At 65.0% G+C, this 24104-nt stretch overlaps 1 protein-coding gene across 1 annotated transcript in view; it reads right to left on the bottom strand.

Moving 5' to 3' along the window:
- The window catches only part of CACNA1E (calcium voltage-gated channel subunit alpha1 E), a 166855-nt gene that overhangs the window by 95755 nt on the left and 46996 nt on the right, over window positions 1–24104 (bottom strand). Inside the window, exons 4-6 of the mRNA XM_055121224.1 lie at window positions 6396–6502; window positions 5528–5667; window positions 4940–4973 (exon numbers count right to left, since the gene is read on the bottom strand). Of these exons, the coding sequence (XP_054977199.1) occupies window positions 4940–4973; window positions 5528–5667; window positions 6396–6502 (281 nt within the window). The remainder of the gene's footprint in view (window positions 1–4939; window positions 4974–5527; window positions 5668–6395; window positions 6503–24104) is intronic.

Here is a 24104-nt window from a genome sequence, read left to right as displayed (position 1 = left end):
AAAATTAACACCTTGCTCACGGCCGACCCTGGGTTCGATCCCCGGCATCCCATAGGGTCCCCCAAGCACCGCCAGGAGTGATTCCTGAGTGCAGAGCCAGGAGTCAGCCCTGAGCATCGCCGGGTGGGACCCAAGGAGAAGATGAAAAACAAAAAGTTTCCGAAATCCATAGCCCCGGGCCCGGGCGGGGAGGAGGCGGCCGGGGCGGAGGGGGAGGGAGGAACTCTGTGTGAATCTGCACACCCGGCTGGGAGCTTCCGGGGAGCCAGGAAGCTGCTGGAGACGCTTCTCTGCAAGCGTGGTCCCGCCCCCATCACTGGCTGCCAATCTGTCGCCAGCCAGCCAATCATCTGCCTCGACTGGCCTTCAGTAATCGAGGGCCCCTCCCCCGCCTCCCACTGCACACCCTCGGGTGCTGATGGTCCCCACAAAGCCCCTCCGGGTCGAGGCCCACGGAGGCACCTCCACGTCCGCCCCCTCTTCTGTCCCGCCTCCCCCAGCCCTGCCCGCTGCCCTGCCCCCGCCCCCGCCTCCGCTCCCCGTCCTGGTCTCCCCCTTCCAGGCCGGCGGCTGTCCAGGAGCTGAGTCTCAGCGCCCCCCTGTCCCGCGGCGGCACGCCACCCCCTACCCTGGCCGGCCAGGGGGCTGCTGCGAGTGCTCAGACGTGTCCCCTCTGCCGTTCTGGACTCGCTGCTTCTCTGGTCACTGCGGGCTTGCTGGGCTGTTAATGACCCCTTGATGCTTCCCGCGGTGGGGCAGAACTCAGAAAGGCTCTGTAGGGCAGCTAGAGGAGACTCTGCATGGGTATGTGTGTGGCGTGTGCATGTGTGTGCGTGTGTGCATGTGTGTGTGCATGTGTAGGTGTTTGCATGTGCGTGTGTGTGCATGTGCGTACATGTGTGTGAGCATGTGTGTGCATGTGTGTGCATGTGCGTGTGTGCATGTGTATGTGTGTGCATGTGTGCATGTGTATGTGTGTGCATGTGCATGTGTGTGCATGTGTATGTGTGTGCATGTGTGCGTGTGTATACATGTGCATTTGTGTCGAGTGTGTTTGTGTGCATGTGTGTGTGCGTGCATGTGTGTGCATGTGTATGTGTGTGCATGTGTGCGTGTGTATACATGTGCATGTGTGTCACGTGTGTTTGTGTACATGTGTGCATGTGTGCGTGCATGGGTGTGTGCACATGGGTGTGCCATATGTGCATGTGTGTGCATATCTGTGAGTGTACATGTATGCGTGTGTGCATGTATGTGTGCATATGTGTGTGTGTGCGCATGTGCGTAGGGGGCGATGGACACGCCAGCTGGCATCAAAAGACCCAGCTGGCCAACGGCAGTGCTCCTGCCCGACCCAGGCCCCTGCGAGGGCCGAGAGGGAGGAGGGGGGACTGGCCGGCCCGGGAGACGCGCGTCACGCCTCGTCCCCGTAATGAAGGGCGAGTGCCCGGGCGACTGTCATCACGTCCCTGGTCTCCCCCCTCGCCAGACACCCACACCGGGGGGGGGGGCAGGGCCCTGCTGCGCCCGGCGGGTCACCATGGCCCAGGCTCCGGGTCCAAGAGTGGCAGCCAAGACACGGGACGTGACGGGCGGGCGGGGGCTTGGGCGGGCCAGGCTGAGCCTCCTGTCAGCCCGCCCTGCGTGACAGAGGGACAGACAGACGCGAGAGAGTCTCTTCCGGAAGCTTCCTCGCCCCTGAGGTCCTCCTCCTCCTCCTCCTCTTCTCTCCAAGCCGAGGAGAGATCTGTCCCCCCCCCGGCCCACTCGTGTGCGGAGTCCAGGGGACCCCCCCAAAGACGGGGGGCTGGGAGGGACCCCCCAAAGATGGGGCCTGGGAGGGACCCCTCCAAAGACGGGGGGCTGGGAGGGACCCCCAAAGACGGGGCGCAGGGAGAGAACAGACTCTCCACAGAGGCGTCTCCTCCAAGCTGCTCCGAGCCACTGAGGAAGGGCCGTCCGTCCCGGGGCGAGCAGCAGGGGCAGCCACTGCCCCCCCAGCCCACCTCCCCTTCTGACTCACCGGCACCAGGGGAAGGGGGTCCCCTACCATATTCCAAACCATATTGCACAAAAGGAAGAGAGAGAGAGCAGGAAGGAAAGCGCCTCCCACAGAGGGATGCTGGGGGTGGGGGATTGGGGGGCGGGAGATTGGGGGTGGGGTGGGGAAACGGGGGACGCGTTGGTGGGGGGGATGTGCCCTGGCGGAGGGACGGGTGCTGGACCACTGCGTGACTGACACCCAACTACAAAGCTTCGTCACGGTCTATCCAACTAAAAAAAATTTTTAAAAAAAAAAGTAACGTGGAGTTCATGCCCAGTTCAACCGGTTTAATCAATGGCTGAATAAACAGTTCTCTTACATTAAAAAAAAAAAATTAAGGGGGCTGGAGCGATAGCACAGCGGGGAGGGCGTTGGCCTTGCACGCAGCCGACCCGGGTTCGATTCCCAGCATCCCATAGGGTCCCCCGAGCACCACCAGGGGTCATTCCCAAGTGCAGAGCCAGGAGTGACCCCTGAGCATCGCCGGGTGGGAACCCCCCCATAAAAGGGGGTGCCCTGGGCCCCTGGGCGGGGGGATGGGCATCAACCGAGCCGTGGAAACCAGGACGAGCACCCCCAAAGGCACCTCACGTGGCCCCCACCCCTGCACGCGACGCCCCAGCCTCCCTCCGCCCCCCCCCCCCGCCACCGCGTCTCCCAGGGCTCCTCCCCTGGCCCCTCAGTCAGCCTCAGTTTCCCCACCCCCGCAGGGCCCCGGAGGACAGGCAGCTCGCTGGAGTCTCACAGGCTTTTCCCCCGGGGGACCCCCTCCCCCTGCTCCCAACACCTCCCCCACACTCTCAGCTCTGCAGACAAAGGCTCCGAGGGGGGGACGGAGCTTTCCCGAGTATTCCTGCTCCCCGGGGAGGCCCCGTGTGAACCCTCTAAAAATACCCCAGCGGGTTCGAGGAGTCGAGTCGGTGTCGGCACCCCAGCGCCTGCGGCAGCCGCGGCAAACCCCCGATTTGGGGGCCCATCCCAGACCCCCGACTCTGCTGCATCCTCTCCAGCTGCAACCTGGGTACCCCCCTCGCGTCCCCCCATCCCACCCCAGTGGACTCCCACTTCCTCCCGGAGGAGCGACCCCACCTAGCTGCGCGCAAACGTCTCGACATCGGTGCAGCTTCAGGGGGTCTCAGCCCCCCCGCCCCGTCTCTAACCATCACCCCACCTGGCCCAGGAACTATGGATTCTAAGGATGACGGGGCCCACCAATGGCTTCAGGGAACCCTGAGTCGCTCAGGGGCCCCGCCCGGCACAGTGCCCGGCCGAGCACCCACGGTGTCCAGCGAGAGGGGGCAGAGGGAGGGGCGGGGGCCACTCACTGCCTGTCAGGGAGGGAGAGCGCAGGGGCGGGGGAGAGGGGCTCATCCACCTCAGCCACAGGCCCCGGGTCCGTCCCCAAGCCGCGGTGACTAGAGAGCCACCAAGAAGTGGACCTGCGAAGGCAGCTGGACGGAGGACAAGGCCGTAGCCCAGGACTCAGCCCCAGCCTTCCTGGGCAGTGGACGGGGCCGGCCCAGCCCCCACAGGGACACCCGAAGCCCACGGCGACCGCTCCCGTCCACGCCTGCGCCCGGGGGTGCCCCGAAAGCCCTCCTACGTGGCCAGGCCTGTCCCCGGGCGAGTCCAGGGGGACGCCCTGAATGACTGCTGCGGTCAATGCCCCAAGCGAAGCCGCCAAGTGTCCCCAAAGCTGCAGACACAGAGGCCCCCGTGACCTGATGGGGCCAGGGGGAGACGGGTTTCACATCACGTTCTGAGCACTGACCTGGGAGCAGCTCGAGCACTGCCATGGGTGTGGCCCCTCCACAAAATCAAGCAAACAGAGAAACTGACGACTGTGCCTGCAAGCGGCCCACCCAGACGAGAGTGAGGCGCAGGCAGTGCTTGGCGGCACGTGAGGAGCCCGACAGAAGGAGGAGAAACCAGGGTGGGGGCCCCGCCTGCTCCTTTACTTGCGCCGTGTTCTAGAACGAACCTCTGGAGGCTGGAACTCCAGGGGCCAGAGAGGTTGCCTAGTGGTCACACCCCTGCCTCCCACGGGAGACAGCTCCCCAGAAACACGCCCAACACGGCGACCCGACAGCAGCAGAGAGGAAGGTTCTAGATCGGGCACGCGCAGAAGAACCTCAGCAACGGCCTGTGCCAATGGCCCCTCGGCCAAGCCAGACCACCCAGGGGGGGCTGTGGCTTTGGGAACAACCGTCATCGGGGACACCGGCAGAAATGGTGCCACCGGATGCAGACTTGCACGGGAGACGCACCCCTCGCCTTCAGAAGCGCCTTCCAGAAGGAGCCATTCTGGAATGTTCCAGGAGCCATTCTGGAACATTCTAGAAGGAGCCGTTCTGGAACATCCTAGAAGGAGCCGTTCTGGAACATCCTAGAAGGAGCCATTCTGAAACATCCTAGAAGGAGCCGTCTGGAACATCCTAGAAGGAGCCATTCTGGAACATCCTAGAAGGAGCCATCTGGAACATTCTAGAAGGAACCGTTCTGGAACATTCTAGAAGGAGCCATTCTGGAACGTTCCAGAAGGAGCCATTCATGGGGACATTTAGGATCGCCCAGGCCCCCCCGACAGTGACACCGTGTCCCCCCCACTCTCCCACCAGACATGGCGTCCCTCCAGCCCCCAACACGGATCATGTCCCCGCGCCCCCTCTAATGTTAACACCGTGTCCCCCACCCCTGGCACGGCGTCCCCCCTTCCCACCTCCCATGCCGACACACACCTCAGCCCTGCACACGCCGCTTTGCTCATTTCCAAGGAAACCATTTCTCAAAGGTTTTAGCACTCTGGGGGGGGGGGGGTCACACACCTGGTGGGGCTTGGGCGGAGGTGCTACCCCCCACCCAGGATGGAACGGGGGTCTTCACACTCTGACCCACCTCCCAGCCCTTGGAGTGACGGCCCTGGAAGCCCCTGCACGGGAGGAGATTTCTCTGAGCCGGCTCATCTGTCTCCAGGGTCACTGTCACTGTCACTGTCATTGTCGTCCGGTTGCTCATCGATTGGCTCGAGCGGGCGCCAGTCACGTCTCCACGGTGAGACTTGTTGTGACTGTGTTTGGCATCTCGAATACGCCACGGGGAGCTTGCCAGGCTCTGCCGTGCGTGCGGGATCCTCTCGGTAGCTTGCCGGGCTCTCCGAGAGGGACGGAGGAATCGAACCTGGGTCAGCCGCATGCAAGGCAAACGCCCTACCTGCTGTGCTATCACTCCAGCCAGGTCAAGTAAATACACACTAACAATTGACCATCTCGGGCTGGAAGATCAATGGCCGGAACACAGGGTAAGTTTGGAAATGATGGGGGAACCTCCCTCAAGCTCCAAGGGGGGGCTCATCTTTGGGGGTTGCAACCCTCCGTGGAGGGCCGGCCAGGACAGCTACATGCCGGCGCCGAGAGCCCGGCCCTGCGGGAGGCTCCCAAGGTCAGATCCCGGGTCTCGCCCCTCGGCCGGCCGCGGGGGACTCACCCGCTGAGGACCACGATGAAATCCATGACGTTCCAGCCGTTGCGCAGGTAGGAGCCCTTGTGGAAGATGAAGCCCAGGGCCACGATCTTGATGCCCGCCTCAAAGCAGAAGATGCCGATGAAATATGGCTCCGTCTTCTCCTGCAGAAACAGCGGGAGGGCCGGTGAGGTGTGGGTGGGCCCCGAAGGCGGGAGGGGGACGCCAGCCCGGGCCACCGCCACAGCCCCCTCTTGCCGGTCCCCTGCAGCCAGAGCGGGGCAGGGAACTGGCAGGAAGGAGGCAAGGAGGGAGGCGGGGGTCCCTGGGGCCAGAGCTCCCCCCACCCGCCCGCCTGGCAAAAGGCTGGCACATCTGGATTTCTTAATTTCCTATTAATCCCGGGGGCAGGGCTGGGGCAACTCCTGGCTCAGTGCTCAGAGGTTAAGGAGCTGCTTCCAGGAAGCTGGGACTGTGCAGTGCTGGGGACGGAGCCCCGGGCTTCCCCAAGCCAAGCTGCAACCCTGCCCCTCCCCCTCCGAGCCATTCTGGAACATTCAACCTGCCCAGCTGCGTGTCTGCACACTGAGCTGGCGGTGCCATCTCTCGGGACAGCGCTGGGCGGGAAGGCGACGCTAAGACGGAGGATGGGAGCCCGCACCCCGCTTTCCCCACCCCCTCGCCGTGTCCCCGAGGGGAATCCCCGCCAGGACTCCCCCAAAAAGGGGCATCAGTGGTGCCACGTGGAGACCAAACCGCCCTTAGAACCATGTCCCGGGTCCCACCCTTCATGGGCCTTTTCAGAAAGGTCCCTCCTCGCTCTGGTCCTTCCGAACGGCGGGCGGTGGGGAGGGGGGGAGGGAAGGCGGGCGCAGGGGGGAGGGGCACGTACCAGCCTCCTGGACATGGGCGTCTTGTCGTCCTCTGGGAGGTGCTGCTCCAGGGCCAGGACGATGCAGTTGGCGATGATGGTGGCCAGGATCATGTACTCGAAGGGCGTGGGGAAGCGAGTTAAGGCAGTCACCAGAGAGAGGGGCCCGCGGGCGCACCCGCACACGCTCCCCAACCCCCGGCCCTTGGCGGGGCAGCAGAGGGCCGTCAGAACGGGCAGCGTGTCCTCGGGCTGGACTCCCAACACAGAGCATCCCGGCCCCTGGAATGGACTCTGGTCCCTAGCCCAGACTCCACGCCTCGCTGATGCCCTACCTCGGGCTCCGCCCCTCGCCCCAGGCCCCGCCCCAAGCCCCAGGCTGCGCCCCCAGCTCCAGACTCTGCCCCCAGCTCCAGACTCTGCCCCCAGCTCCAGACTCTGCTCCCAGCTCCAGACTCCGCCCCCAACTGATTCATCTCAGACTCCACCCCAAGCCCCAGGCTCCACCCCATCTCAGATTTCACCCCAGACTCCGCCCCTTGCCCCAGACTCCACCCCTGGTCCCAGGTTCCACCCCTCGTCTCAGATTTCACCCCAGACTCCGCCCCTTGCCTCAGACTCCACCCCTGCCTGGTCCCAGGTTCCACCCCTCATCTCAATTTTCACCCCAGACTCCGCCCCTTGCCCCAGACTCCACCCTCCTGGACTCCGCCCCTCGCCCCAGACTCCGCCCCCAGCACCAGACTCCAGCCCAGCCCCAGACTCTGCCCCCACCTGATTCATCTCAGACTCCACCCCTGGCCCCAGACTCCACCCCCATCGCCTGACTCCGCCCCAGCACCAGACTCCGCCCCTACCTGATTCATATCAGACTCCACCCCTGGCCCGAGACTCCACCCCTTATCTCAGATTTCACCCGACTCCGCCCCTCACTCCAGACCCCGCCCCTCATTCCAGACTCCGCCCCTCCTAGACTCCGCCCCGCCTCACTCCGCCCTGCCTGGACACCGCCCCTCCTCCCGGTCTCCAGTCCTGGCACCGTCCAAGAGAGCCCGAGGCCAGGCGGGGCAGGCCAGGGGCTCCCCAAGTTGCCAAGGCCTCAAAGAACAAGGAGCACGCGCCTTGCATGCCAGGACCTGGGGTTTCGTGCCCCAAACACCAAGCCAGGGGTGGCCCCTGAGCCGCAGCAGGTGTGACCCCCTAGACCAGACACAAAATGAGTTTTTGTTGCCGGTGCAGCCCTGGGCTCTGACGCCCTGACCCCGCGGCCGGACGTCGAATATTCCGGGAGGGCATGATTCCATCCCGGCAGCCAGCTGCACGCGGACCTGTGGGCAGTCACCTTTGAGCCCCCACGCCCAGCACGCGGGGGTCCCGGAAACTGGCCGGACCCCCGTAAGCAGAGACCGTCTCCCGGTGTGACCGTCCCGTGCAGGGCACACACGTCAGCTGTTGGCGGGGCAAACGCGGCGTGCAGAGACCAGCTCCCTAACCCCCGGGCGGGAGTAACGTTCTAGACTAGCTGGCGAGGGGTAAGGACTCTGAAGGGCGCCCCATGTTCCCCCAGAGGGGGGGTTCGCCTCCCTCTCTCCAGTCTGAGTGCTCGCGGGAGCACGCGCTCATTCCTAATTAGATAATCGGTTACAGCCACATTGATTCTGAAAAATTCAAAACCAAAACAACCAGCCCAGAGCCTCCGGGGGTGGCGGGGGGGGGGGAGAAGGATCTAGAAGCTGCGAGGCCGCTGCTCCTGCTCTCCCAGCGGCCCCCTTTCATGAACTTCCCTGGCACTGTCCCCAGACACCCTTGGCGCGACCCGCACCCGGACCCGTCTGGCGGGTTCACGGCGATCATTAGGGAACTGATAAAAATAGGATTGCTTATTGATTTATCTCCCTCACCCCCGGCACCTCCCTCCCAAACGGGCGGCGTGTCTCCCTGGCAACACGGCTGGCATGAGCCGCCTGCCCACCCGCCTCTCTCCCCGCAGCCCGAGCCCGGCTGCCCTCGGGGGCTCCGGGGGCGCTGGAGGGGGCCGTGCCTGAAAGCTGCTCCGGGATGGATGTGGTTACCGAGGGCTCGGGCCTCATCGGGGAATCTGGCGTGTGCGGATACTTGGGCTCAGAGGCGTCTCGGCGCCCCTCGGACTTCTAACCGCCCCCGGCATCAGGGCTCGGAGCACCTGCCCAGTAAGCCTGAGGTCATGGGTTCGAGCCCCGGTGCCACCACAGCAGCATGGGGCCGGCCCCCTGGGAGCTCTGCCGTCCCAGCGTGGCAAGGGACAGCCAGCAATGCAGGCTGGAACCACCCCCGGCCAGTGCCACAACTGAGAGGTGGCCAGTGACCACCTCAGCCCCCCGGCCAACACGTGTGAGCGTCTCACTCCCTATGGGTGAGCCCAGGCGAGCTGCATGGCCCCAGAGGTGTCACGCCATCCACAGCCATGAGGACATGGCACAAACCCACACGCATGCCCACATGCCTGAACTCACGCCCGTGGGCAGGCCCACACAGATGTGCACACGCAGGCATCCCCGTGCCCACACACGTGTGCCCGTGCTCATACATGCACGACTGCATGCATGCGTTCGTGCCAAGGTAACACATGCGTGCCAGGACGGGCTCCGGGAAAACACTCAAGAGCCCGCCCCCCCCGAGGTCTCCTGGTCACTCAGCACTTCCTGCCCACCCCAGGCTGGGGGGTGTCCCCCATGCAGCTTGGAAATGTGACTCCAGCATGCAGGGATGAACCAGAGGGCCCCGGGGGGCTGGCAGGGGGCACCCTGGCCTGTCTGCCAGGCTCCACGAAGGAGCTGGAGACGGGTGCCGGGAGCCAGGGTGCAGGCTGCCTTTCCCCCGCAAGGAGCTTCAGAATATTCCAGGGTCTCCAGAACCTTCCAGAATCTTCCAGAATCTTCCAGAACCCGGGCAGACCCACAGAGCCAGCCAACCCAAGTCCCTGTTCCCCCCGGCTGGGTGGGGAGGGGACCAAGACGCTCCCCTCCCCACCCAGCCGTTCTCCAGGGTCGCGAAGCTCTGTGAGTTAAGCCTGAGGTCACGGGTTCGAGCCCCGGTGCCACCACAGGAGCCAAGCACTCAGCAGGAGGGCAGGAGGGAAGAGGCAGATGCGGGTTTGGGGGGGAGGTTCGGGGGTCCCTGAAAAGAGCAGAGGCCGCTGAAAGACACTCTGTCCGGCCACAAAACTCAGCCAGTGCCCAGGGGGCTGCGTCCATCCATCCATCTCCCCGGGGTCAGCGGGGGAACGCGCCAGGCCCGGCCAGGCGGGAACAGGAGGGGCTGAACCAGGAGAAACGGGAGCGAAAACCGTCCTAGTGGCCTGTGGGACCGCAGAGCACCAAGCCTGTCCCTCATTCTGGCCCGTCCCCCGTCTGCCTCGGGCCCTGGGACCTCACGAAACTCAACCTGGCGGAGGGCCAGGCCCTCCTCCCGGGACGGACGCCCGTTCCCCTCCGCCAGGGCGGCCCCGAACGGCGTTGCTGCACCCCCAGACTCTCCTAGCCCCACTACCCCCGCCCCGGCGGAGAAGGGAGCACTGGGCAGAGAGTCCTCGCCCGGACACTGGGCCTCTCTGCTCCCCGGGGCGCTGGCCGGGACCCCAAGGACGCCAACCCAAGAAGAGGAGGCCTCGGACGGAGAGCCGGTGACACCGGGCTCCTGCGGGGCAACCGTCCCCTCCCCGAGCGCATCTCGGGGGGTCGAGTTCGGCTCTGGGCCCGAGGGGCTGCTCCGTCCTGGTGTGGGGGGGGGCCACACCCCAGCCCTCTCCCACCCCTGGGCCAGGCCTGGCTGGCCACACCCCTCAGCCTCTCCTTCCTGGAGTTTCCGCCCCCCGTCTCTGCTCGTCTTTAAAGGAAGGGGTGGGGGGAGACGGGTCAAGCATCAAAGGGGGGAGGCACAAGGGCCAGTCTGTTCCCCGGCACCTCAGGGTCCCCTAAGCACCACCAGGAATGACACCCTCCGCCCCCAGCACCCAGCAGGAGGAGAAGCTGGGCCGGGGGTGGAGGGGCTTGGAAAACCTTTTTTTTATTATTATTAAAAAAAAAAAGTGAGAACGATGAGAAGGGAAGAAAAAAAAAAAACACCCAAAAAACCAAGCCCCTTTTTTCTTTTTTTAAAACAAAACAAAACAAACCGCGCCACGTGACCTCACAGCCTTTTCCCCATCAGTTTTTTAACTTCGGTTGCCATGGCGGTGCGGATGCGACCTGCCGTCGCCATGGCGACTGCTGCCTCTGTTCAAAGTCCCCGGCTGACAGGCGGGGAGCGGGAGCGAGAGCGAGAGCGAGCAGGGCCCAGCCCGCGCCTCGCCTGCTCGCTGTGGGGGCCACGGAGGGCCCACTCAGAGCCTGGTGAATGGAAGACAAAGAGGGCAGGGCGGCGAGGGGGGGTTCCTGTAGGCGGGGACACACCCCGCGGCTCCCGGTGGGGGGGGGAAGCCAATGAACTCAGTTTCCCCAAACAAAGCCCCCCCCCCGCCTTGTCCACCCATAAGCTCGGGCTGGCTGCTGACCCCAGGACACTTGCACCTGTGCAGCAGCCCTTGGCGGTCACAGAGAGGCAGGAGCCCCCCCCCCCCCCCACACACACACACATGCTGCACCCGGGTTCCAGCAGCCGGGGAGGGCGGCCCAGACCCTGGGGGGCCCCTGGCATGCGCCCCGGGCGGAGCAGATACCAGCTGCCTGTTCCGTGGCCCCGGCCTGGCCACGATGCAGCAGCACCACGTGGGATGCTGAGAAACAGGCCACAGGGAGAGAAGACAGGTGGCGGGGGAGGGGCGGGGGGTGTGCCTGGGCGGGGCGGAGGGGTGTGCAGGGGTGGGCGGGGGGTGGGGGGGAGCTGGAGGTGGCGGGCGGAGGGGAGGGAGCACTGGCAGGGCAGCGGGTCCCACCTGCAGCCACTGGGCAGCAAACACTTCCCAGGGGCTCAGGACACACACACACACACACACACACACACACACACACACACACACACACACACACACACGGAAGCAGGAAGCGTTATTGGAGGACTGGGGCCCAGGGCTGGGGGGTTCTGGTGCGGGCGCCCCTGCAGGCTGGTGCCCGGGTGCCCAGGGAGCCACACGGTGCCCAGGGTGGGGTCTGGGCCAGCCCCCGGGGAACAGCCCCCTGAGACGGTCTGGACCCCCGCACCCCTCCCCCGCCCCCGGGGGCCCCAGAGCAAAGAAGAAACGGCTCAGGGGTGGGACCCGAGCGAGAGAGCACAGCGGGGAGGGCCTTGGCCTGGCACGCGGCCGACCCAGGTTCGGTCCCCGGCATCCCCTGGGGTCCCCCGAGCACCGCCAGGAGTGATTCCTGAGTGCAGAGCCAGGAGTCAGCTATGAGCATCGCCGGGTGGGACCCCAGAAAAAAACAAAGCAAAGAAGGAAAAGCCTCAGGGAAGCGGGACCCTCGGCCGAGAGGTGGCAGACGCCCGGGTACGAGGGGAGAGACGCCGACCGACACGCCCCAAGGGACAGGGCTGCCAAGGGCGACGCGCCCCACCCCCGGCCCCCGTGTGAGCCTTCAGGGCCCCGAGAACCTGCACCATGGGACTCAGTGCGGCCAACTGGGGGCAAAGCCCCCCACCGCCCGGTCCCGTGGCCCTTCCAGGCCTCTCCTGATTCTAACACGCAGGCCAGGCCCTGCAAGCATCAGAGACGAGGCTCCCGGGGGACAAACAGCAGGGCAGGCATCAGCCCTGGCTTCGACGACCGAGTGAGCCCACTTCACAGACGAGGGAGACTGAGGCGGGCGGCTGGAAGGCTCCCAAGGCAGAGCTAAGGCCCGCCCCGTCAATCTGCCTGACGCCCCCCTGCTCCAGCTCCCCATGGGAGGCCGGGGCGCTGCCATCTGCAGCGTCTGTCCAACCGCCCCCCCCGCCCCAGCCCCCAGCCCAGAAGGAGGCCTCAGCTTCCCGGCAGTGTGGCTCAGTGGTTACAGCCCCGCCAGGCGGGCGCTGCTGTTCCCTCGAGGGAAGAGCTCGGGATACTCGCCCGAGAGTTCCTGCCTCCGCGCCCCCCCCCGGCCCCCGGGACCCCTGGGGACGGACGCCCCTTCCCATCACCCACTTCCGCCCTGTTAAGGCCCCTCTTGTCGGGCCAGGCAGAGGGGCGGGTGAGGCAGGGCCGCGGGGCCCTGCATCCGTCCCCGCAGGAAAGGGAGCACACGGGCCCCTTCCGAGTCCCCCGGGACCCGCCGCCGCCCGCACACTCGCTGAGGCACGGCTGATGGCAACTAGGTCAGGAAGTGGGGGGGGGGGGCGATGACGCGTGGCAGACGGCGGCTCTGGTGCCACGAGTGACGAGGTCGGCGGACCGGGTCTCGCCAACCGGAAATGCGGGACATGCGGGGGACACGGGCGAGCAGAGGCACCCGTGCGGCTATTTCCCCACGGGGGCGCACCGGGGTCTGTGGGAGGCGGCCGGGCTGACACAGGCCACATCTGCAGGAGCAAAGCCCTTTCCATGGCCTCAGTCACAGGAGTGCACACACGTGCACACATGCATACACATGCAAAAACACATACGCATGCATACATGTGCACTCACTCATACATACACATATACACATGTACTCATACATGTGCACACATACACGCACATGTACACACACACACCTGTACACACGCATACACACACGTGTATATGCACACATATGCAGATGTGCACATGCATACACATATGCACACACGTGTGCATACATGCATACATACGTGCACATGCATACACACGTGCACATGTGGACGTGCACACAGGTATACATACACACTCATACACACATGCATGCACACACAGATGTACACAGACACACATGTGCACACGTGCACACTCACACAAGCAAATGTGCACAGGCACACACAGACATGCACACGCATGCAGACGTGACGTGCACTCAAGTATACATACATGCATACGCATACATGCACGTGCACATACACATGTGCGTAGCAGAGGCAGACGGCGGGGCTGGGGCTCCGCTGCACCCCAGAGCCCCAGCCTCCAGGGCACCTCGGGGTGACGGCCACCTGCCAGGGAAGATGCTTCAGGGGCCGGAGAAGCAGCACCTGGGCCCGGCCCGGGACAGGGGTACGACCAGTGGTCAGCGACAGACACAGTGACCCCGGCCAGCGCAGGGGGACGCAGGGCAGCAGACTGGCCCCCCCACCCGCAGCTTGGTCCAGCCTCGTTCTCTTGACCCCTTCCGAGGGGCACGGGGAGGGAAGGGCCGGGCTGGGTCTGTCCCCGGAGCTCCCACTCGTCTCCTTCTCGGGGCAGGAAGGGCTCGACCTTCCGGAACATTCGGGGCCGCTGCTGTGCTCTAGACGTCTCCCAGAGAGGACGCCGCACCCTTCTGGGGGAGGGACGGGGCTGGGTCCCACCCAGCGATGCTCAGGGCTGACTCCCGGCTCTGCACTCAGGAATCACTCCTGGCGGGGCTCGGGGGACCCTGGGGGATGCCGGGGATCGAACCCGGGTCGACCGCGTGCCAGGCAAACACCCTCCCCGCTGTGCCATCGCTCCAGCCCTGAGGATGCCTCATCCTTAGACAGAAAGTCCTGGGTTCCAGAGGGCAGATGGAGCCCAGATACACGCATGCACACGTGAATTGCAACACGCATGAACATACATGCACACACAAACATACATGCATGCATACACACCCCGACTGCCAGAGAAGCTGCCTTCTCTCGCTGAGGGGCCCGGATGCCTGGCGTGCCCCCGGCCGCGTGACCACACTCCTGCCCGCACTCGGGGACCCGTGTGCCCACCCAGCCAGAAGCACGACGTGCCCACTCCAGCTCCCAGGCCGTTGTGGCCTGAGGGGGCAGGGCACGGGGAGGGGTCTGCCTCCTTCCGCTCCTGGTGGCCCCTTCCTCCGTGCCCACACCCCGTGTCCACCCCGCGGGACGCTCCCGGGACCCCCGTCTCCCCCCACCCTGCACCCCCCAGCGGGCGTCCTGGGGTCCCCACCCTCATCCCTGCACCCTCGGCCGGCCGCCTCCAATCCTGACTCCCTTTCCTGGCCCCCAGGGCTGGAGACCCCCTAAACACGGGGAGGCAGGAGGCCGGGAGCCACAGTGACACCACCACTAGGCCCTCCACACTGGGGCCGCTGTGACCCGGGCAAAGCCAGCACACACACATACATACACACACACATACACACATATGCACACACATGCATATGTGCACACATGCATACACATGCGCACACACACATGCACATGCAGATGTGCACACAAGCATACACACGTGCACACGCACATGTGGATGTGAACACACGCATACGCACGTGCAGACACATGCAGATGTGCACACACGAATACACACATGCACACGCATACACATGTGCACATGCAGATGTGCACACACGCATGCACACGCGCACACATATGCATACACATGCACACACATGCATATGTGCACACATGCATACACATGCACATGCAGATGTGCACACAAGCATACACACGTGCACACGCACATGTGGATGTGAACACACACATACGCACGTGCAGACACATGCAGATGTGCACAGACGCATACACACGTGCACACGCATACACATGTGCACATGCAGATGTGCACACACGCATGCACACATATGCATATACATATGCACACGCATGCAGATGTGCACACACGCATACACATGTGCACACGCACATGCAGATGTGCGCACACACATACACGGCTGCTTCTGCCTCTCGTTACTGCAGGTGAGGGTGGGCAGGGGGGAGTGCACAGACTGTCCAGTTCTGAGGGTGGTGACCCCGGCCTCTTGGGGAGGGGAAAGAGGGGTCTGGGCAGGCCCCAGGCTCCCTGAGTCTGGAGTCAGGCCCCTCAGTACCCCCGGGCCCTTGCCTCGCCCCTCGCACCCGGCACCGAGGGAGCACTGATCGGAGAACCACCCGGGGCCACGTGCAGAGGGACTGCATGGCCAGTGGCCAGTGGGGTGACAGAACAGCCTGAGGGCAGGAGGGAGACGGACGCGGTGTCAGGAGCCGGCCATGAGCGGGCACCCGGCCCCTCGGGGACCCTCGGCTGAACAGCCGCCTGTCCTGGGCCCCCCCGAGCCGCCCGCCCCTCACACGGCACCGACGCCCGCGGGTGGCACCTCCCTCGACCCGCCGAGGCCCGAGCGGGGTTGTCCAGGGCGGGCAGGGAGGGTCAGCGGGCTCGGGGCGCGCTGGACTACTGAGTCACGGCAGGACGGAGGCAGAATTGGGGGCGGGGTCCCCAGATCCCACCAGGGTCATCGCCTGCCCAAGGGGAGGTATGAAGAGGGCGTGTCAGCGGCGGCAGCTGGCCGGGCGAATGGGGAAGTCGAAACGTGGTGACGAGGGGTGGGGAGGGGGGTCATCCGGGCAGCAAATGGCTGGCCGGGGCCGAGGTCATGGGCTGCCTCAGTTTCCCGGCACTGAGCCCGTGGAGAAGGACGCTCGTGCCTATGGGTGGGGTCTGGCCTTGGTTCTCGGCTTGGGGAGAGTCTGAGATTTCGTCCACGTCATTATCAACGTCTCCTCGCACCCGCCCCCCGCCCCCCAGCACCCTGAGGGGTCTGGCCAGAGACCACCGGACACTGGGCGTGCAGGGAGAGCTGAGAGTCTGGGGTTTAGATTCGCAGTGTGAGTCAGGGGCCAGGGCGAGAGCACGGTGGCGGGGGCGCTGGCCTGGCATGCGGCCGACCCGGGTTCGATCCCCGTCATCCCATAGGGTCCCCCGAGCACCGCCAGGAGTGATTCCTGAGTGCAGAGCCAGGAGTCAGACCTGAGCATCACCGGGTGGGACCCAAAAAGGGAAAAAAAAAAGAAAAGAAACAAAACTTGGAAAGCGAGGGTATTCATTTCGGATCCGAACAGAGTTCCTTGCCAGAAGCTTCCACGTCCCAGGACGCACGGCTGCCGGCGTCAGCCCGTGTCTGTTTTCATTCATGTCTCTCTTTTTTTTTTATTTTGCCGGGGTGGGGGTGTCCCACCACCCGACCAACGCGGGGAACGTTATGTCTCGAATCACGGGCGGGGGTCAGAGGGCAAAGCCCCAGGGCGGCGTGTCTGAGCCAGGGGCCCGGATAAAAAGTTTTGTTTTTGTTCTGGGGCCACACTTGGGATTCAAGGGACCCTTAGGTGACACTGGGGGCAAGCACCTTCCCTCAGGGTTCTCTGTCTCTCTCTGTCTCTGTCTCTCTGTCTCTCTCCTCTTCCTCAATCTTTTCCTCTCTCTCCCTCTCCTTTTTTTTTTCTTTATGGGTCCCACCCGGCGATGCTCAGGGCTGACTCCCGGCTCTGCACTCAGGAATCACTCCTGGTGGTGCTCGGGGGACCCTATGGGATGCCGGGGATCGAACCCGGGTCAGCCGCGTGCCAGGCAAATGCCCTCCCCGCAGTTCTAGCACTCCAGCCCCTCTCCCTCTCTCCTTCTCTCTCCCTTTCTCCCTCTCTCCTCTCTGCCTCTCTCTCTGCCTCTCTCTCTCCCTCTCCCTCCCTCTCCCTCTCCCTCTCTCTCCATCTCTCCCCCTCTCCCTTTCTCTCCCTTTCTCCATCCCTCCCTCCCTCTCCTTCTCTCTCCCTCTCTCCCTCTCTCCTTCTCTCTTCTCTCCTTTCCTTCTCTCTCCCTCTCTCCCTCTTTCCCTCTCTTCCTCTCTCTCTCCTTCTCCATCTCTCTCCCTCTCTCCCTCTTTCTCCATCCCTCCCTCCCTCTCCTTCTCTCTCCTTCTCTCTCTCCTCTCTCTCTCTTTCCTTCTCCCTCTCTCTCCCTCTCTCTTCCTCTCTCCCCTTCTCTCCCTCTTTCTCCACCCCTCCCTCCCTCTCCTCTCCTTCTCTTTCTCTCTCCCTCTCCTTCTCTCTCTCCTTTCTCTCTCCTTCTCTCTCTCCCTCTCTCCTTCTCTCTTTCTCCTTCTCTCTCTCCCTCTCTCTCTCCTTCTCTCTCTCTCCTTCTCTCTCTCTCCCTCTCTCCTTCTCTCTCTGTCTCTGTCTCTCTCTCTCCCCTCCCTTCCCCTCCAGACCCTGCCGTCACCACGCTGTGCGTTTCCGCTGTCCAATTCCGTACATTCCAAAGCACCCAGGGGTGGGCGTGACCCCTGGGAACTGCCTGAGGAGGCAGCGCCTGGCCTGGCCACTTCCAAAGTGCCCAGTGACCCCGCGCCCGCCCCTCCCGGCGCCCTCCCTGCCCGCCAGCACCCAGGCCAGCGCCCCCGCACGCTGCCCGCCCTGAGTGCCCACACCAGGGAGTCACTCCAGGCCGGGACGGGGGACGCCGGGACACGCGCCTGGCCCCGCCGGGCCTGGTGGCCCCCCGAGACCGCAGGGACCACCCCGAGCACAGCGAGCGAGCCCCCACGTGTAGCAGGAAGGCGGGTTGGCCAGGAAGGGCCCGGACGGACGCCGGGAGGGCCATGTGGGAAGCCCCGACTCCCCGGACCCCCCAGACGAATCACTCAGCCCCCAAGGCAGCTCGAATGGGGGGTGTGTCCCGGCCACTCTGGGGGACCCCGAGACCATCTGCATTTCGCACGGGGCAGGTGCAAGGCCGCATCACCCGAACCCCAAGGCCAAGTCGGCTGCCAGAGCGGGACTCAGGGCTGGTGGGGAAAAGGCTCCACGGTGGAGCATGGGGGACCTGGGTTCGAGAGCCGGTACTCCACGGGGTGCAGCCCTCCACCCCGCAACTGTTATGACTCATTTCTTTTTTTTAGGGGTCGTAGCGACAGCACGGTAGGGAGGGCGTTTGCCTGGCACGCGGCCGACCCGGGTTCGATCCCCGGCATTCCCCTAGGGTCCCCCGAGCACTGCCAGGAGTGATTCCTGAGTGCAGAGCCGGGAGTCAGCCCTGAGCATCGCCGGGTGGGACCCGAAAAGCCAAAAAAAAAAAAATTCTTTGAATTCCCGCCCTGCCCTGGTTTATTATAACGGCTCCATCTGCAGCCTCGGGGCTCTGGGGTCCCAGCTTTCAAGGCCGCCGTCACAGTCGCCACCGCCAGGGGTGGGTGTGAACCCACAAGGCTCCTTCAGACCCCCGTAAGTGCTCGGAAGCGAGGGGCGGCCCCCTCGGCTGTCTCTCTCACCCACGCCCCGCATGGTGATGGTTGGGACGCCAGGAGGGGCCAGGAGGGACCCTTGCGAGGGGGTTGGGGGGGCCCTGCCCACGGCCTCAGGTACCGGCCTGCCTGGCTCCCCCCCAACGCGGCACACAGCCGGAAACAGCTGGAACACTGCAGGTCACCCACTTTACGCCTTCAGAGGGGAGCGACCCCCCCCCCGCCACCGGGGTGTGGGGACCAGCAGAGGGAGGTGACGGGTGCAAGTGACGAAGTGACGCCCCCAGGCTGGGGTGCTGGGGAAGGGACTCGGGTGGGTGTCGGCAAGCCGGGTCCCCCTCGGGGATCCGAGCCAAGACCACCCCGACTCCCTGCTTCCGGCCCGTCCCGGACCCCCCACCCCAAGTTGGGTAGAAAGATGCCCCCCCACCACACACACACACACACACACACACACACGGTCCCAGCTTCACGGACCGAGGTGGCCTCGGGCGGGAAGAGGACGGCTGGGCCTGGCCGGAAGTGGACGGAGATTCGGGGGGAACGGCGGCACGTGGGGGGTGGGCAGCGGCCGAGCGCCAAGGACACCAGCGGCGACCCTGGCTGGGAAACGGTTCGTTCCCTCCTGCCAGAGGAGCCCTCGGAACCTTCCAGATGCAGCCAAGAGACGTTTCCTGGCACACACACAGCAGACAGGCGGCCCCGGGGCAGAAAGGCCGGGCCTGGCGTGGCGGGGTGGGGGCTGGCGGGGCTGGTCAGGGACCCCCCCCGCCCGAGGCTGGATTCAGCAGCCCAGGGCCCCCCAGGGCCACCCGGTGTGGACCCCCCTTCGCTACAAACTTTCCCTTCGCTTCCAACGTCCGAGTGGGGGCCGGGAAGACGCCCCCACTTCCGGCCAGCGGTGTCCCTACTTCCCGTCCGCTGGTCACTCTGACCCCACCTCGCCGCGGGGCCTCGGGAGGGAGGAGGAGGTCAGCAGCGAGGGCAGGCCAGGCCGGGGTGCGGGACGCTAGGGGGCACCAGCAAGCAGCTGGGCAGACACTGCACATGTGGGAGGCCTGGGCTCTGTCCCCTGCAAGGCATGACCCCAAGCACTGTGCTGGGAGTCTCCCCTGAGCACTGCTGGCTCACAACAAAAAAAATCCCCAAAACAATCAAACGGGGGGCAGAGAATCCTGGCGGGGCGTGGACAGGGCTTGGGAGCGTCCCCTCTGCCACAGGATGCCCTGGGGGACAGACACCCATAGCAGCCCTCGCCCCCCACCCCCGTCCTGTGGCGTTCCCACCCCTGGGTGTGTAGAAGCAAAGACCCAGTGAGGGTGTCAAGTGCTCAAGGGCATGAGGGAGCACTTTCCTGTGCAGGGGAGGCACCCAGGACAGGGGGCAAGACAAGGTGACACCTGGGGTCACGGGGAACGTGTTCATGCCTCACGGGTGTGAGGCCCTGGGCTCCGGGGGTGGCGTGGGGGGGGAGAAAAATGAATTAACAAACAGTAAGAAGGCCAGGAGTGGGGCTGGAGCGACAGCACAGCGGGGAGGGCGTTGGCCTGGCACGCGGCCGACCTAGGTTCGATCCCCGGCATCCCATCCGGTCCCCCGAGCACTGTCAGGAGTGATTCTTGAGTGCAGAGCCGGAGTCAGCCCTGAGCATCGCCAGGTGGGACCCAAAAAGCTAAAGGAAAAAAAAAAAAAGAAGGCCAGGAGGGCCCAGAGGGGCAGGTACTTGCTTCGCCTGTGGCCGACCCGGGTTCGATTTCTGGCACCCACACCCCGAGCGCCACCAGGAGTGATTCCTGAGCACAGAGCCCAGAGGACGCCCTGAGCAGCCCGCTGGGGGTGGGCCCCCAGCCACAAAGCCCACCCAGCCACCCAGCCACGCAATGGACAGCAAGGAACAGCAGGCCGGAAAGAGAGAGACGGCCCGGCCCGCCCCGGGACAGACGCTGACGGAGACAGGCCAGCCTCGGTCCCTCTCACGGTGGAAGACAAGTAACCTCTCTTCTCTAAAGGGCCCAGGAAAAGCCCACACAGATAATGAATTATTCACAAGGGCTGAGCCTAAAAATGAGAGAGAGAGGGGGGGGGGGAGAGGGAGAGAGAGGGAGAAATATAGAACCACGCAGAGAGGGAGAGAAAGGAGAATCAGGGTGCTTGGGAAGCGGAGAAGAGAGAGAGGGGGGGCTCACAGGGTCACGGCCCACCTGGACTTCGGGCAGGAAGTCCCAGCCGGGGAGGGGGGCGCGGGGAGAGGGGGGTGGTGGTCGGGGACCCCCGAGAAGAGCAAGGCGGGAAGACGCGAGCCCAAGCGGGTCCAGGCTGGTGAGTGAGAATCGGAGCACAGAGCTGAGGAGTATGAAAATGGAAAGAAAGCAGATGTTCCTCCAGGGAAAAAAAAAAAAACGGGGGGGGGGTGGGTGGGTTGCAGAGTTCAGGGGGGAAAGACACCCCCCTTTTCTACCCCCGTGGCTGCAGGGAGAGAAGTGGCTGGGCACTAAGGACGCCAGAAGTTGGGTTTGGAGGAAGCTGCAGCTAAGGGAGGCTCTTGGGGTCATCGTCCTCCTCCTCCTCCTCCTCCTCCTCCTCCTCCTCCTCCTCTACTTCACAGCGACCTAGGCTGCGGCATTCAGCGAGCGCCACGGAGGGGCGGGTGGGACATGACACGCTCCACACAGACACGCTATCACCTCCGAGATATTTTCGTCTCTCTCAAATGCCTCCCCTCAGGCCTGCTTTCCGGGGGGCCTGGCACCCTTGGGGTCCCCCGCACCTCCCAGACACCCCCCCGGGCGCACAGGGCAAGGACGGAGGCCAAGGGAGAAATCAGGGCGTCGTGGTGCTGGACCCCGCAGCCCCCCGCCCACTTGGCCATTCCGCCAAGTTTTGGCTCAGCGTCAGTCTCACCGCGCCTGAAACCCCCAGCTGCCGGCTCCCCTGGGAGGACCACGGAGAATCCCCCAGAGCAGGAAAGCAGGGGGGACCCCCAAGTGAGCATTTGAGGAAGCCCCGTTGTATACAGCCGGAAATGCTTGGGGACCACCCGCCCCAAACAAGATCTCGACAATTCCCCACCAGGGTGGCGTGAGACCAGGGCTCTGTGGGGAACGGGGGAGGGGGGATTCCCTGGAAAGTGGGGTGCGGCTTCTGCCCCCTGCACCAGCCCTGCAAACAGGCAGGGGGGACCCTGGAGGGGCCCAGGAGCTCGGACGGACCTGCGCCCAGACCACAGGGAACGTTCCCGAACAGCCCGTGCCCTGAGAGGGTTCTGCGGGGGCCCGTCAGCTGAGCAAGAGAGAAGAGGAATCGGAGATGCGGAGACGGGCAGGGAGCATCTGAAATCGGATTAGCATTTCGCAAAAGGTTACGGGGCCCACCGCCGCCCAGAGCCCGCCAGGAAAACGCTATCTCTCTCTCTCTCTCTCTCTCTCTCTCTCTCTCTCTCTCTCTCTCTCTCTCTCTCTCTCTCTCTCTCTCTTCTCTCTCTCTTCTTTCTTTCTCTCTCTTTCTCTCTTTCTCTCTCTTTCTCTCTCTTTCTCTCTCTCTTTCTCTCTCTCTCTTTCTCTCTCTCTCTCTCTGCAGAACGCGCTTGCAAGAAGGAAAGATAAAACGAGGTGCCTTCGGAGCAGGCTGCCGACCCACGAAAGATCCAGATCTTTCCCATGAAGACCCGGGCGAGAATGATCGCCCACCCGCAACCAAGCCACAGATCACAGGCGATAGTGTCCTAGGATGCATCGGGGCCCAGGCGCCGGGACCCAAAGGTCCCACGCAACGGGACACGGCCAGCCAAGATGCCGGGGACTCAGGAGGCGGCAGGCACAGAGCTGCCCGTTTTCCTTCAAGGCCTCTCGTGATTTCTGTCAGGCTCCAGGGCCCTGGGGTGGGGGGGGCTGAGCGGGCGCCCCCACACTCCCATCACAAAGAGGGTCCCTCAAAAGTCAGGCCTCGCCGAGTCCGGAGAAGGGCCCAGGAGTCTGAATTGCTTTTTCTTTTATATTTTGCTTTTGGGGTCCCACCCGGCGATGCTCAGGGCTGACTCCTGGCTCTGCACTCAGGACTCACTCCTGGTGGTGCTCGGGGGACCCTGTGGGATGCCAGGGATCGAACCTGGGTCAGCCGCGTGCCAGGCCAATGCCCTCCTGGAGGAGTCTGAATTCTCCACAAGCCCTCAGCACCTTCCGCGCCTCTGAAAACGCCTGAAGCTCCCCGGGGTGGGGGTGGGGGGACACCAGGATACCCCCTTCTCCCCTACCCGCACGCAAAGTCCTCTCTGTAATCACGAAGGCCTGGCGGCTCCAACCTAGCATGTTGCAGGACACCCCACACGCGGGAACTCACTGAACCCGCCGGGAACTCCCGGCCCGCGCACGTATCAAGGAGAGCGGCGGAGGGAAGGAGATAATTAATTGTTCAAGGTCACAGCGCAGAGCCCCCAGGATTGGAACCCCCCCCCGGGGGACCGCGCGGCCCCCAAGCCCGCCTGATCACCCAGCCCTGGCACGGGGCAAGTGGCAACCAAAGGGAAGAGGCGGGAGATGAATCGGTGCGCTGAGGTTCGGGAGGGGAGGGAAAGGAAGAGTTCTGGGGGAACCGGACCCTCCCTGGGGGTCGTGGGGGGCATGGATCAATTACTGGAGGAAGGCAGGGGTGGCCGGGGGCGTGAGCTTGGCAGGAGCCCCCCGCCCGCCAGGCCTGGCTTCTCTGCCCCGTCTCTGCCCTGCCTGACGCGCCGCAGCAGCTCAGCGCAACTCCCGGGGGGCACGGGGCCAGGCGCGCCCACGGGGGGCTGGGCCACTGCGCTGCCAGGCTGCAATCAGCGGGGCGCAGGGGATAGGGGGTGGGGGCGCCCCTCCCTCTCCCCGGTTCTGGCCCCGAACAAGGAAAAGGGGCGCTGGAAACCAGCACCGGAGCGCTGCGGAAACGGGAACGTGATCGGAGGCGGCCACGTGGTGCGCGAAACGTGCTCGGCCCCCCCCCCCCCGGGCTGGGTGGCCGGAAGTGCCAGGGAGGGGGTCCGGGTTTGGGGGGGCGGCGCGGGTTGGAGGGACCCTCGGCCGCCCGCCCGCCCGGGATGCTGGCAGGCGCTCTCTCTGCAGCGGGCACACCGGCACGCTCCGGAGCGCAGGGTGCAGCCGGGGTGCGGAGCCCCCGCAGCCTTTGGGGGGTGGGAAGTGGGGGGTGGGGGGTGGGACCCGCCCGGGAGGGTCGGGGGCGGCCGAGGGCGGGGCCGGCAGCCGCGCGCGCACACAATGAGCCTCGGTGCGCGCGCCCCGGACTGCGGGGCGGCGTGGAGCCGCCCTGGGGCCCGCGCCCCCTCCCCAGCAGACGCTCCGACTCACGCACTGCAGCGCCCCCCCATCACTCGGCGGGGGGCAGAGGGGGGGAAGGGCGGGCAGGGAGCCGCGGCGGGGGAGGAGGCTGCGCGCTCCGAGCCGGTCCCCGTTTCCAACGAGAGGGGGGCACCGCGCGCGCGCGCGCGCGCCATCCAATCGCCGCGCGCCGGGGCGCTGGGGCGCAGCGAGGCGGGAGGCGACGGGCAGGCAGGACCCTGGGGTGGGATGCCGGGGTGTGTGGGGGGGGGGGCTCCAGCTGCCTGGCCGCGGCACACCTGGAGCGTGGGAGCCCCCGCAGGTGCAGCGCCCCCCCCCCGCCCCCTTCCACCTGCACCCCG

This window comes from Sorex araneus, chromosome X, assembly GCF_027595985.1.
Source record: "Sorex araneus isolate mSorAra2 chromosome X, mSorAra2.pri, whole genome shotgun sequence".
Taxonomy (NCBI): Eukaryota; Metazoa; Chordata; class Mammalia; order Eulipotyphla; family Soricidae; genus Sorex; species Sorex araneus.
This window is presented reverse-complemented; position numbering and strand designations above follow the sequence as displayed.